At 35.0% G+C, this 15,084-nt stretch overlaps 1 protein-coding gene across 2 annotated transcripts in view; it reads right to left on the bottom strand.

The window, feature by feature from the left end:
- Window positions 1–448: 448 nt before the first annotated feature.
- GOPC (golgi associated PDZ and coiled-coil motif containing) overlaps window positions 449–15,084 on the bottom strand; it is a 39,744-nt gene continuing 25,108 nt past the window's right edge. For both annotated transcript variants that reach the window (XM_006071443.4, XM_006071444.4), the window contains 6 exons: window positions 14,440–14,615; window positions 13,249–13,414; window positions 10,729–10,824; window positions 9,016–9,180; window positions 6,336–6,516; window positions 449–3,544 (listed from right to left, as the gene is read on the bottom strand). In XM_006071443.4, coding sequence (XP_006071505.2) covers window positions 3,414–3,544; window positions 6,336–6,516; window positions 9,016–9,180; window positions 10,729–10,824; window positions 13,249–13,414; window positions 14,440–14,615 — 915 coding nt within the window. In that variant the 3' untranslated portion in view covers window positions 449–3,413. The remainder of the gene's footprint in view (window positions 3,545–6,335; window positions 6,517–9,015; window positions 9,181–10,728; window positions 10,825–13,248; window positions 13,415–14,439; window positions 14,616–15,084) is intronic.

A 15,084-nucleotide genomic window follows, 5' to 3' on the forward strand; every position in this document is an offset into this window, starting at 1 on the left:
TTATTAGACACAATTTAAGAACTTCTAAATTATATATGCTTAGATGATAAAATAGATGAACATCCTCTTACACAGTATCTAATTAGAAACAATTTTTTTATTATTATTATTTTTTTGGTCACACTGAATGGCATGTGGGATCTTAGGTCCCCGAGCAGGGATTGAACCCTTATACCCTGCATGGGAAGTGTGGAGTCTTAACAACTGGACCGCGAGGGAAATCCCTCATTGTCTAATTTTTATCAATGTTACCCTCAAGGACAACACTGTATATCAATTTTCTTTTTCTTTTTGCTGCACTGTGTGGCATGATGGACCCTATATCCCAGGCCACGGATCTAACTGAGCCCCTTGCACCGGGAGCATGGAAGTCTCAACCATGGACTTCACGACTCACTGACACAAATGACAGAAGCTACTGGAAATAAAGAAAAGCCTTAACATGAAAGACTTGTAAAATGTTTATTTTTAAATGAGATTAATACCATTTTAATATAGGAGAGATGCCATCTTTATTTACAGGCTAATAAAAAAATACTAAAACTCAACGCAACTACATATGGTACATTTGTCAAAAATCCTATAGATTTGAGGCCAACCCCACATGGAAAACTGGGTAGCTGGGATAGCGCATTACATAATAAGGACATCAGAAATATGCAACTTACACATGAATCAATATATTTTGTTTCTAAACATGAAAACAAAGTCTACAGTGGGGAGGGGGGGAGGGTAGAACCAGCACCAAAGAAACGCTGAGCTAACTTTTGACAACTGTTAAGTCAGCCAAAACCATTTGTTTATATTACCAAGGATCTCAAAATTTTCATGTCTTTTCAATCTGTTTTAAAGTCTCATAACCCAAATGCTGTTTACCATCAAAGTCACAGACACTTAGAACTGTAGAAGTTAAATGTAAATATATACACACATACATACAACCCTCATACTCTTGAAATTTTTTTCTCAGCTTTCTGTTTGTGTGTGCATCTGTATACTTTTTTTTTTTTCTTTTTAACTGTAATGGCTTTGCAACAGTTCTCTCCTTATCTGGTTTTGTCCTAGAAATAAGTTTCTTTCCTACAAATGTGAAAACATAAAAACTGTTTCTCATTTAGACCTTTGGAAAGAGTCTGTAATTCTCAGTTCATCTCCCAAAGACCATATATTCTAAAAGGAACTTTTAACCAAGTACTTTCTAAACACCAGATGGGAATCTCATAGTAATCCCTGAGCAACAGTGCTCTCACATAGGCTGCAAACCAAGGTGAAGCAGGAATGAAATGGGAACTGACCTCTGTAATTTTAAACTGGAACATTTTTCATTTTGCTTATCAGCCCAAGAAGGGAGTTTCTATCATAACCATCTCATACAACCCTTTACATTACACAGCGTCCTCATAGAAATGCCAACTCAAGGCTCTTAAAAAAACACTTTATAAACATATTAGCTCTTGAAAATCAAAAGGCTTTGGTTAATATTTCCTAAGGATTCAGTCTTAGTAGATAAAAGATACTCTCTGAAAAACTGCCAAGGCCATCCCATCCTGGATGGTCTTTTAAAAAGATAAGAATAACATAGTTTCAAGTCACAACAAAAAAGCTTTCAGATATGTGACAATGGAAATTTTTTTTGACTGAATGAATACACTGGTTAAAATCCAGTTTATAGATCTCATATCATGCATGGGGGCATGTGCTAGAGTAGGGGGAATGCATGAGGAGGAAACATTTTTCTTTTAAGAGTTCTAGCCTGTCAGGAGCAAACAATAACATGTGGCTTCCTTATTCAGTTGTACAGTTAAATACTAGTTTTTGCTCAGAGGCAATATTATGCTAAAAGGTATTTTAATATCAGTAACCACATATACTACGAAGTGCATTTCCTATTACAAATTAACGTGGTGATATACAGATGAACAAAACTACCAAAACAAACCATAAATGAGTAACAGGTAAAACATAAAATTTATAAATAGCAAAACCACCAAATAAAGTATATACATTTTGTAGATTTACCTATGAACAAATATATAGTGCATCTAGGAAAGACAAGAGAATATGTTTTGTATCACATAACATCTGAGTATTAGAAATGAGATACTGATAATACTCTAAAAGCCTTCTCCCAATTTATATTCCCTCAAATGTATATTCTTTAAAACAATGATATTGGCAAAACTATGATCTCTTCAAATGCAACGTTTCTCACTTTTCCCTGCAGGGTACAGTGGCCTGCAGAACAGCACAGAAGAGAGCAGGCACTCCAAGCTTATTCCTGGGATAAGAGAAGTAGCAAATCTAGTTTGCATATGAAAAGCACTTTAGTCAAACTTAACACTGAAAAGCCAACCAAAAAGTTATCATATCAAAACGTGTTCACTTTATCCTGCCCACCACCAGTGCCTCAGATTTATAGATTATTGGCAAATCAGTTAGTTATCAGCACTTTGAGAGAAAACTGCTGTTTGAATTAAATGTATCTCACTGACATAGTAATAAATTTGAGCTTTAACCGCCAGAAAAAAAATGTACCTTTAAGTGCTAGGACTATCACAATACAAACATGAACAACTCAAAATGTATAAAACTGCCTTTCGTGGATTCCAGAAAAAAAGCATTGGTGACTAAACATTAATAACATAATGCTCCAATACCGCGCACACAAATCAACATAATTGAGAACAGATATTTCACACTCATCTGCATTTCTTTTAAAAAACCTGAAATACAATAACTGAAACTATTTCTAGTGCAGCATTGATTGATACAGGATTGCTTAAAGAAAACTATTCTGTACTGCATGAATAACATTGAAATGCAAACTCATTATAATAAATGATCATTAAGAACTGATTTAGACATCAGGAAGCACATTAAATTACAAAAAAACACTAAAACCATTCTTTCAGTTAAAAAACAAATTTAAGTCAAGCCTACATTTCTGTAATTCACTGAGTCAAGTTCTGTCCTTTGAAACATCACACTAACATTCTGGAACATACGATATGAATTCATTTATTCTCTTATATTTAAAGGCTATTCCTTGAAAAAAAAAAAAAAAATCCAGTTAGCACTGTCCTACTAAATGGAAAAGGAATCAAATAAAACAGCAGTGCTTCATTTGGTACTTCAGAGCCTAATACTATCCTTTTGGGAAACACATGCTTTGGTACTTTATAAATTTGAAGAAAATCAAAATTGCTTTTCATGCAATAGCTAATTATGGTATACTACAGAAAACAGGGAGTTTTATGCATTTAGAATTGTTCACATGAAGCCCTGAGGTACCCGCCTTTCATTTAGGCAATAAACAGCCTCCTTAAGTCTTGTATAGTCTTTGTCACCATCTTCCCTAGTGCCCCAAATTCAGAATAGTCTGATTAACAATCTTGTCTGAAGATACAGTCAATTTAATAAGACTTTTTATGATACAGACTGTGTAGATCATCTAGTTTAGAAGCATTGTCTTCTAGAGGAGTTTCACTTGAAGCTCCTAGGTCTCCATTTTCGTGTCCATCAGTAACTGCCTTCTTATTAAATCCTGAAAGAGAAAATAAGCAGATACTTCCTAATTAAAAAAAATCATACTTTTGTTGAGCAATAACAAAGCAAAGTCCACTGTAACTAATAATAGTAATATGAAGCAAATAATGGGGCCCTAGATTAATCAAGACAGCAATTTCTGACAAAGGAATGCTTCCTTATAGCAGATATCAAACACTGTACAAATGTTTTTAATATTATCTACTGGACCTATCTAAAAATTATATAAAATTTCCTACCAAATTATTCATGAAATTCAGAACTGATACACACAACTGCAAGATTCAATCAGTTCTACTTAACACAAATACCTATGGAACTGTACATTTTTCTTTTACATTTTGCTTTCAAATTATTTAACTTCAGCTCACTGAGGCACATAGTACTTTATTTACTAAATCTAACCAGTTGGTAAGACAATGTCCAGATAAAATTTAAAACTAATTTGGTCAATCTACAAAACAGATAATAGGCTTGCAAATAAATGAAAGTTGACTATGAAATCTGCTTAGTGAGCTATGAAACATGGATACATGCTAAAAAGATAACCAATGGATACATTTCTTGTGATTTGTGATCAGTTAATAGTAATGTATCCTAAGAGTATACATGTTTGGTTATTTGGGTCACATTTTAAATGGCTTGCAATTTATATAGGTGACAGGGAAACCCTTTAAAAAAGCCTCAGCTGCAAAAAGGAAGGGATAAGCCTTCTAATCCTGACCAAAAAAAAAAAAAAAACAGAAGAAAAGGAAAAAGAAAACAAAATCAAAAGAAAAGCAGCTCAATAGTGCAAGGTTTTGGCACAATGACACAATGGTTTTGTTCAAGACGCACAGGGAGACCAAATGCGACTGCTGTCTTTGTACAGATACTTTACAACACACAAGCTCACCCAAAGGACAACAGTTCATCAGTCTACTGTAACACTCTGTGCCACAAGTTCTCAAACTTTTTGATGTCAGGATGCCTTTACGCTCTTAAGAACTGAGAACTGCAAAGAGTTTTTTTTCATGTAGGTTATTAATAGTAAGTGATGTACTGACGTTTACCACATTAGTGATTAAAACTGAGAAATCGAAAAAAAAAAATACTTTGTTAAAAATGGTAATAAACTCCATAAATGTTAACATAAATATCTGTTTAGTGAAAATAATTCTAATTTCTAAAAACTTAGAGGAATGTCACAATTTTGCAAGTATCTTTAATATCTGGCTTTACATAAGACTGCTAGATTCTCATATCGGCTTTCACTCAATCAGTTAGAAGCACGTGAAGAAAGTTCACTTCACGTAGATGTGTAACTCTGAAGAGGGGAGAGTAACTTAGCCTTTTCAAGTAACTGTCAATATTCTTCTTTGATATTATACCAAATTTTACAATATAGAATCTAAAACTATATCAATGAACTTTCACACTCGGATGCATTAAAATCATTTGTCTATATTGCACTTTTGAATGGCTCTTTCACCCAAGCAGGATTCAGTAATATCACACGCTGGTCATTTCAAAAGTATTAGATCCCTGAATTATGCAACAATTGCAAAAGCTGACACATTTCATTTTACTGTATCAAAAAAATCATACTCATTAGTATCACCACCAATCTTATTAGAAAAGCTCTTTAAGTGTCAGGAAGCTGTCAAGCTCATGGTGGTTGATATGTGTTTTACAAAATTCTGATTTCCACTTGAAAGCTCACATTTTATCACTGGCAATAAATACTGTCAGTTGTTCTTGAAGTGATGGATTCACCTTGTTCATTTTAAAGAAAATGGCTACCAAATAGTCTGAACAACCATAATTTGTCATTCTTTCAAGTAAAAATTGTCATCCATGAAAAGAACGGCTAATTCAGCTAGCAAATTAATCACTTAAGTACTTTTCCTCAAGACTAGCATCTTAGTCCAGCATATAAACTCAATGCTATGCATACTTCCCACTTCATCACACAGAATAATTAAAAAGTCATATACTCGACATTTAATAAAATGAATACCTTTTACTATTTTATAGAGGATATTCTTAAGAAACTGGCATTTTCTTCTTTTTTATTCTGAGCAGATGACAAGGAAGAGCACAGTGATCCCTAGTAAAGCAGTGCTACTTGCCTTGACTCATACTAAGGCACCAACGGCTGCACCACCGTTGATTCTGTACCGTCAGTGTAAGTATCAACACACGACAACCAATGCCTTGGTAGTTATTAGTATGAAAAGCTTGCATCTCAGAACTCCCTGAAAGGTCTCAGGGTCCTCTACAGATCTATGGATCACAATTTAAGCACCACTGCTCCATATAAAAGTGCTAGAATTGTTCTTTAAAATATGTATAGATGATAGCAAAGGAACTAAACCCAACATCCTCAAAATTACATATCCTGATTCCAATAACAATCACGAGATAACAGTCTAATTACTTATTCAAATTCAGCCCGTAAAATCACTGCATTATGAGAGAAGAATGCGCATCTACTCTAAAAGGCATGTTGGCCTTTGTTTTTGTCTAGAAAACTTGAATTTTTTTTATATTTCAAGGATTAGCTATAGTTTAGTAACTGCTCATATATTTGTCCAAGGTAAATCTAGAAGAACTGACATGTAAATAAAATACTGGCATAATTACTGGTGTATAATAAAGCTATAATCTAGCAAGGGAAAGCTATCTACTCTGTTAATGCTGGTTTCCCCATTATTAAAACAGTGTTACAAAGAACATCTAAGTCTTTTATATTTTTTAAGTTTATTGAGAGTAAATACATTAATTATAACGTTCACGGTGATTTTTACCTTGTAACATTTTGATTTCCCCACTTGTATCTTTACAACTAGCACCAGGATTACTACTTCCCTCTAATTCATCAAGGTACAAACGGTAACGATGTCCACTCTCATCTTCATACTCTACATTTTCATCATCAGAATCCACTTCAGGAGCCACGTAAACTACTTCAAATTCAATCTCTCCTCTCTAAAATGGGGAAAAGAAAATGAGAAAACCAAGTTACTGTAACTTTAAAAGATTTCCAAAGTCTCTGGGGTGAGAAGCAACAGTTGGGCCTCAGATGTAGCTCCTTTCAAGACAACAAATAGTGAAATTTTAGACTCTCAAGAGGTACACGTAATTTCCTTTCAGTACTACAGATCTTTCTCCTGATCAAAATATTTTCCCCAAAAGACCTAAAACAAAAAAGGATGATTATTCAATTTACAGAATTTCGGAACAAAGTGTTCAGTTTAAGTCATTTTGTCATTTTATACTTTACATAGTAGCAATTCAGAAAATCTATCTAATAGTCAGATATTAAAGTTGCACCTAAGGGCACCACACAAACTTTTCTTTGACTAATTCAAGAAACCTCTACACAATGATTTCTTGTTTCTTACTCAATAGGTCTCGAGCACTTCCTTAACTGTCACTGAGAGCCAGACATAGTTGTTGGTCAAGGTATTCTGTTGAGTAATAATACCAATTACTGTGTCTATTGTTCAAAATTATATCCTTCAATTCTCAGAACAACTCTATTGTAGTCCCCTGTACATGAATGAGAAACCTGAGTGAGTCCTGGAGAGGGCTGATAACTCTCAATAAGATGAACAAGTAAAACAGAAAAACAGAAATTGACTCCGAAGTCCTTCCTCTTTCTCCTATACTAGACTAAATGTGTAATATTTATATTTTATTCTTTAATAACAACTTCATGTTCAAGTAAAAAGTTATAGATTATTTTATATTAAAAAAAATTCCGAGCTATAATTGTCACGTAATAAGAGACTACAATCACTACACACAAGACCAGTGTTTGCAATTCTCTGAAAATTATGGCCTGCCTTTGCTCAAAAGAAAGCATGCCCTTTTTTTTTTTTTAATTGCTACCCATTAAGTCTCTTTGGTGCTCCTCTTTCCCAGCAGTTTAAGGTTATCCTTCAGAACTTTAACATGTGTTCAGCATTTCCATAAAATTTTGTATCTCATGAACTGCCTGTTTATGTCCCCTTTGCCTCAGCAGCCATTCATCCCACTCTTACACTACAGGATGCCAGCCAAGTTGGACTGAGAAAACATCAACTTAAAGAGACTAGTGCTGCATTCTTAAATCTCCCTTATCAGATAATGCTTTAAAAATAACACTTGGGGAGCTGGTAAAAGCAGTGTGTTAGTCGCTCAGTCATGTCCAACTCTATACGACCCCATGGACTGTACTATCCATGGAATTCTCCAGGCAAGAGTCCTGGGGTGGGTAGCCATTTCCTTCTCCAGGGGATCTTTCCAACCCAAGGATTGAATCTGGGTCTCCCACATTGTAGTGGTCTTCAGTAAAGTTCTTTAGATGACAGAATCAGGTCTGTGGTAGCTGTCATGTAGAAAGAGATTTTAGGTTTAATATGAGGAAGAGCTTTCTAAAAATCAGCAGTCTAAAAAACAATGAAATAGACTGCATTATCACCAACAAGTCCTCCCTTTAATACTGAATACAATTATTTCCCAGGTGGCACAGTAGTAATGAATCCCCCTGCCAATACAGGAGATGCAAGAGACGTGGGTTCGATCCCTGGGTCAGGAAGATCCCCTGACATAGGAACTGGCAACCCACTCCAGTATTCTTGCCTGGAAAATTCCATGGTCAGCGGAGTCTGGTGGGTCCATGGGGTCGCAAAGAGTCAGACACGACTGAACATGCAACACACACACATTCATTTAGTGAAGCTGTAGTTATTTATGCATCAAGTAGAACTGAACTAAATGAGCTAGAAATTCACTTTCAACTCTGAAATTAAAGTCTGCTCTGGCATACTATACTGATGATCCAATGAACATCTCAATGTACTAACCAACACCTCTCTAATTCCCTTATACCTATTCTTGAAAGAAAAAAAACAAAACATTTTTTACATCTTAATTTTTCTGGATAACAAATATGACTCCTGTATATGAATCTCAATTCTTTAATCTATTTGTTCTGCAACCTTGAGTAAATTAATTTCTAAGCACTTTATTTCACTCATTTTAAATAAGAGGGTTGGTTAAAAGATTTCTAACAATGCTTGACTTCTAACATTTAGGACTGTAAAATCAATCTACTTCTAGCATTGTTTTTTCTATAATACTTCATATCTATATAGTGTTTTAGTCATTAACGATGTTTTGCTTTCCAAGAACCAAGTCCTGTTCTGAACACTTTATATGTATTAACATACTTAATCCTTCCAGCTCTCAGATGAGGACATTGCAGCACTAAGGACTTAAGTAACTTGCTCAAAGCTATACAGCTGTGAAGAAGAGCAAACAAAATCTTTTTCAGTAAATCTGGCTGAATGTTTTCTAAAAAAGGGTCAAGTCAAAGGAAACTAGTATCTATAGATAAACACTTTACTACCTGAGAAACCTCCTCGGAAGTTATCATCTATTCAATAGACTCAAAAAGGAACAACTGAGAGATCCAATTTTAATTATATAAAGGGAACTTACCTGCTGGGAAAGAATGGTTACAGCTTCTTTATGCTTTGTGTCCCGTAGGTTAACTCCATTAACAGCCAGAATAGCATCTCCAACGTGCAGCCCTCCACATCTATCAGCAGGTTGCCCTGGGTGGATCTCAGAAATGAGGATTGGAACACCATGTTCCTTTCCACCCTAGTCAAAAAAAAAAAAAAAGCAGCGAACTAGTTTACCTTTGTATGCTGGTAAGTTGCTTCAGTCATGTCCAACTCTGTGCGACCCCATAGACGGCATAGTCGCACACTATTCTGATAAAATATTTTTCTAAAAACATTTCAATAAGCACCTATACTGTCTCTATAAATGCTGAGTGATATCCTATTTGCTACTTAGGTAATGGTAAATCAAACTATCATGAATATCAAAGAGTTACCTCTAAGTAAAATGATTAACGTATATGTGCTTTTTAAAATGCATTACAGAATTAAAAAAAAAAAGAACCCTGAAAAACCGAAAGAACAATTGGCTTAACTCTCTTAAACATAAATATTTTATGTATTAGTAGTCCATAGTATTATCAGATTTTATCAAAATCCCAATGAACCATAAGAAAAAAACCATTATTTATGTTCCACAAAAATAACTATAAGATGAATCTGAATGTCATAGATGTGAAAATGTGAAAAAATATGCAATGCAAAATTAATGAAATATAGCATTTGGTACCTTTCACTTTCTAGCTGTAATCATAATTATGTGTGTGTCTTATTTCTCTTACTAAACTTATGCTGTTTGAGGGAAGTATACTCAAAAAGGTAGGTATATTCAATAAAGATCTATTAGATAAACTTTTTATTATAAGAAACATTTCTACAGTAAATAATACAATACCAGAAAGTAAATAAACTTCTGCAGTGCCTAAGTATAAAAAGCCAGCTTATTTATTGATTTGGAACAAAGCACTGAACAGCAAAATGCTCTGCTGCTGCTGCTGCTAAGTCGCTTCAGTCGTGTCTGACTCTGTGTGACCCCTGAGACAGCAGCCTACCAGGCTCCCCCGTCCCTGGGATTCTCCAGGCAAGAACACTGGAGTGGGTTGCCATTTCCTTCTCCAATGCATGAAAATGAAAAGTGAAAGTGAAGTCGCTCAGTTGTGTCTGACTCTTAGCAACTCCATGGACTGCAGCCTACCAGGCTCTTCCGTCCATGGGATTTTCCAAAATGCTCTAGTTATACGTATTTCAAAATAGATTGCTCTCAAGAAGGCTGTCCAAGACAACTGTTTGTAAAGGAATCAACTTTTAAAAAGAGGAATACTTGGACCTAAGAGCCAGTGAAATCTGACAGCCAAGAAATGAGACAAGAGAAAGACAGCAAATACTTTAGAGAAAAGAACAATACAATCTGGGGTCATTTAACACAGAAGAAAACAGTCCTATCCAATCCCAAAGGCTCTTATAGGCATCACAGGATGTGGTGCAGAACTATGATATGAGTCATAATAAAAATGATAAACAATGACTACTGAAAACATACTTTAAAGTAATACTTAACACTTATTAGGAAGATTTCCATACCAAAAAAAGAAAAATGTTTACACAAAAGTGCTATTACCCATGGGGATAAGTTTAGTTATTTAGAAAATATATTCAGAATACTTTATTTCCCAGTGATGTTCAACAAAGGAGTGTGATTATACTAGAGAAGTGTAGAGAAAAGGAGACTGGAAGCACTACTTCTTACTGTAATTGAAATGCCAAGGCCTTCATGATCTTCCTTAAGGAGGAGAACTTTTCTAATTGGACCAACACCTTGGCTTTTCTTTAGAGAGTCTTGATCCTTGTTGGAGGAAAAAAAAAGAAGAAAAAATTAGTAGTACTTAAACTATATACCATATAGAGTAACTTGCTTTTAGAAATGTTTATTGTTTTCCTGTAATGGATACACAGTATAATGTTAAGAAAGTAATTAACAGATAACATGGGAAAGCAAAAATAGTGGTTCTATTAATATAGTGAATGTACATGATTTTCTCACCCTCTTGTTAATTAATATTTATATATGACATTACAAAAGAAACTACTGCCATGAACTGATAAACAATATCTTTAAGAAATAAAAGGAGGTAACTTTATCTTCACTGGAAAATTGCTTTAAGATCTATACCCATTTCAACTGATTTATAGAACTGAAAAAACAAAATGTCAATTGGTCATTAACTACTTTTTCATTTCTTTGAGCTCTGGAATCTACCTCTTAATTAAAGGACCTTGCTCCACCAATAATTCTTTCTCTGGTACCTTTACTTTTTCCCTCTCTCTACAAGCTCCTTCCCCAAAATAAAAAATGTCAAGCCTCACCAAGCTATAAAACACAGACCACGTACAAACACAAAACATATAAAAACCCTTAAACCATCCACAATCTTGGTTACCTTCTATCCACCCTCCATCTTTCCTGAACCTTTACACAAAGTTAATCCTCACTGTAGTTACTTCCTTGCCTCCCATATTCCGTACTCCAACCTGTAATTAGGGTTCTGCTCCACCTGCTCCACCGAAGCTGTCTTCTCTGCAGTCACTGGTAACCAATGTGGCTGCTTCCAATGAATACTTTTTAGTCACTGCCCTTTTGAACCCTGCAGAAGTTGATACTGTTCACAGTCCCCTCCCTGAAACCTCTTTTCTTTGGTGTCCATTACACTTTGGTGTACATTACATTACATTGGGTGGACTTGGGGAGTTGGTGATGGACAGGGAGGCCTGGCATGCTGCGGTTCATGGGGTCGCAAAGAGTTGGACATGACTGAGCAACTGAACTGAACCATTACACTACTTTCCTAGAAAGCCCATATCTGACAGCTCTATCTCAGGCTTCTGTCTTTAGTGATTCATTTCCTTCCCTCACTCCTTAGTGGTTTCCTTCCATCTTCTTACTTTCTATATACTTTTCCTGGGTGACTTAAATCAATCCCATGGTTTCAAAAGACGATTTACCTAGTAATCTTCAACTCAAGAGTTCTCTCTAGAATTCTAGAGTCATATATATAATTGGATATAACCTGGCTGTCCCACTGGCACCTCAAACACTACATGTCTAAAACTGATATCATCTTTCTACCAACACCTTCCTTTCCCTATATTTGGTTTATCAATGCATGCCATCATCTCACTTGATTGCCCAAACCAAAACTCTGACTTTCCTTCTTACTCACCTACTTAACCAAAAGCAATTAGTCACTAACTCCTTTTGATTCTAATTCTCTCAAACCTGTTCCTCCTCTGATCCCTTTCTCCTCATTATCTTTCTAAATGTATTCCCCTGATTTCAACTAGGCCCTCTTCCAATATATCCTCCTCACTACCCAAAGCAACTGTCAAACAAATGCTAAATCTTATTAAGTCCACTATTTTATTTGAAAATCCCCTGACCATCAGGTTAAGATTCAAATGCCTTTATTTAGCATAAGATAACATTTATCATCTGGCCACTGCCTAGAAGTTAATGGGAACCAAGAGAACCCCAAAGAAGACAATGGCATGAGTGCTTACAGCAATCACCACTCCTCTCCCATGAACACCACATACATATCAATTCTTCTTACAATTATCTTTTCAAAGGCAACAAATAATTTTACTATTCGAGGCCAGGCTTTACCTGACACTAAAATATGTGATCCACTGGACAGGAGTTAGATATGATTTTATTATATTAAGGCTTATACCGTTAGGCTGCTGTTGCAGTGAAATTTAATAAATTTTTATGTAGGTAGAAAGAAAAGCTCCTATACAGTGGTGGCTACAGAAACAAACAACTGGACACAGATCTCAAATTCCAGCTTAATCCAAAACCAAACAGCTATAAATGTTAGCTTGGAAACAATATATAAAGCTAGTTACCAAGAGTCCCCTTATAAAGAACTACCCCCCGATTTTTGCCAATTAATCAATACACTCTGCTAAGCTTAGAACTTCTGTAAACATGCCTAATCAAGATCCAGGAAAATTCTGAAATATGAGCTGAAGCAACATGCATCCGCTATCAATAGTTCAGTGTCTTCAGAAATACCATTTTTGGGGTATTAGTGTAGGAGCTATATGGGCAGCTGAAACCTTAAATATGTATCTATTTTAAAATAAGTTTAATCCCACTTTCACTTTTAAATAAAGGTTTCAAATTCTACTAGAATTCTTAAAAATGCAAAGGACTTGTGATTAAAGAAAGGACAAGACTGAGTGAGAAACAGCAGCAAAGCAAACATACGTGGCCTGGTGGAGCATGCATCGGTCGCTTCAGGTCATTGCGTCCTCTACAGGCTCTGATCACAGTTTTGTGACGATGCAAGTGTATTTCAGCTTCCAACTGGTTCCAAAGCTTATCATGAGCAGGTCCCTTCATATCTCGTCCAAGTAGCTGTATTTGTTGGACTCTTCATTTGGGAAAAGAATTAATTCAGTTAGTTTTTCATTATACATATATATGTATATATATACACACATACATACATACACACATATACTTAAATATATATAAAGTGTTCAGAAGAATTACTGAACACAAGTAGCTTTCACATAAATTTAATTTAGTAATGAAACTAATACTCAGGAATTTCCTGATGTCTCTCAGATTTATAAAGACACAATAACTCTGAAAAAGACAGGTGTCTTCAAGGGAAAACTAGTTTTAAAAAAAGAATGACTATGACCTTCTTTAATCACATACCTAGTTCATATACATCTTAGAAACAATTTAGGAGGCTAATGTCAACATGTTTCATGTCTTCCCTGCAATCATACTAGTCTTCAGATGAGGCTAACTGTACAAAACATTTTTCCAATGACAGTTTCTTTTTACAAAATGATTACTTTTTTAAATGTGGTAAAATTATTAGAAATGTGTACTCTGAGATAATGTAAATTATTTTTATTTGCTCCACATCAGTTCTTAATACATTAAACCAACAAGCAGAAAATTATTTAGTAATAGTGAATCACCAGAGTTTGTAAATAATTTACCATAAAAGTTAATGAAAGCAGAACTCTATATTATGATAAAATCACTGTCATTCCAATATGTTTTTGAGGGACAAGAAAGACTGGGTTTCAATGGTCACACAAAGAATTCCTACGAAAGTCCTGCTGTACGTGGGAATATCATCTGTTATGGTGTGAAGACAGGAAATGGTGAAAAGTATAGCTCTATGAGTTGTTAGCATTTCACAGTAATTTACTAGCAGTGTGTATGTCAACCGAAAACACCTATTTAGTATGGCTAACTAAATCTGCAACATGTAATGCTATGAAGTTAACAACAGTAAGCTACAATCAACCATAAAATCACCCTTATATAAAGATTAATATATTGTTTACTAAAAGAGATAAAAGTCCACCTCTGTAACTATGCACTTAGTCACCTAAGAGCTCAAGGGTACAATGGTACCCATTTTCCACACACCTTCCTGCCAGTTCCTTATCCAAGTATTTGGCAGCCAGTCTTGCCCCATAAACTTCAGCCTGGAGAACAGCTATATGTCTGCGAAGGGCTTCATTTTCTTTTCTCAATAACTTCACTTCAGCTTCAAGTTGAGCTTCTTTCATTTTCTCTTTTTTGTTTGCTTCGAGCTCTCTCTCCTGTTGCAATTTTTTAAAAAATGCAATGAAAATACTTTCAAGACTCTCTAGCAATAGACCATGCTCCTTAAAAGACACAAAAGCACACAATCTATGATACCAACAATGAAAGCATATGATAAAAATTACCACTTTATTTCTATAAAATGGAGCACAATGATTTGGATCCAGTTTTTTTCAAAACTAATACCAGAGGTGTTAGAACCACTTCTAGGTAAGATAACATAGCTTGAGGCACCCTGATCCTGAGGATACTAAGATTAGTAGCCTTCTCTGAGCACATGTTATCATATACTAATAGTAATGGCTTCAATGGATAATTGAATCTACTCTCTACATTCAAAATTACTCTAAAACTAGACTAAAATAATCACTCTGGTGACTGTGCCCAAACATTTCATTAACTTTAATGCAGCAATTCTATAAACTATAAATTCGGTTACAGAGAGAAACATTTTTAAGCCCATTT

This window comes from Bubalus bubalis, chromosome 10 (assembly GCF_019923935.1).
Source record: "Bubalus bubalis isolate 160015118507 breed Murrah chromosome 10, NDDB_SH_1, whole genome shotgun sequence".
Lineage (NCBI taxonomy): Eukaryota > Metazoa > Chordata > Mammalia > Artiodactyla > Bovidae > Bubalus > Bubalus bubalis.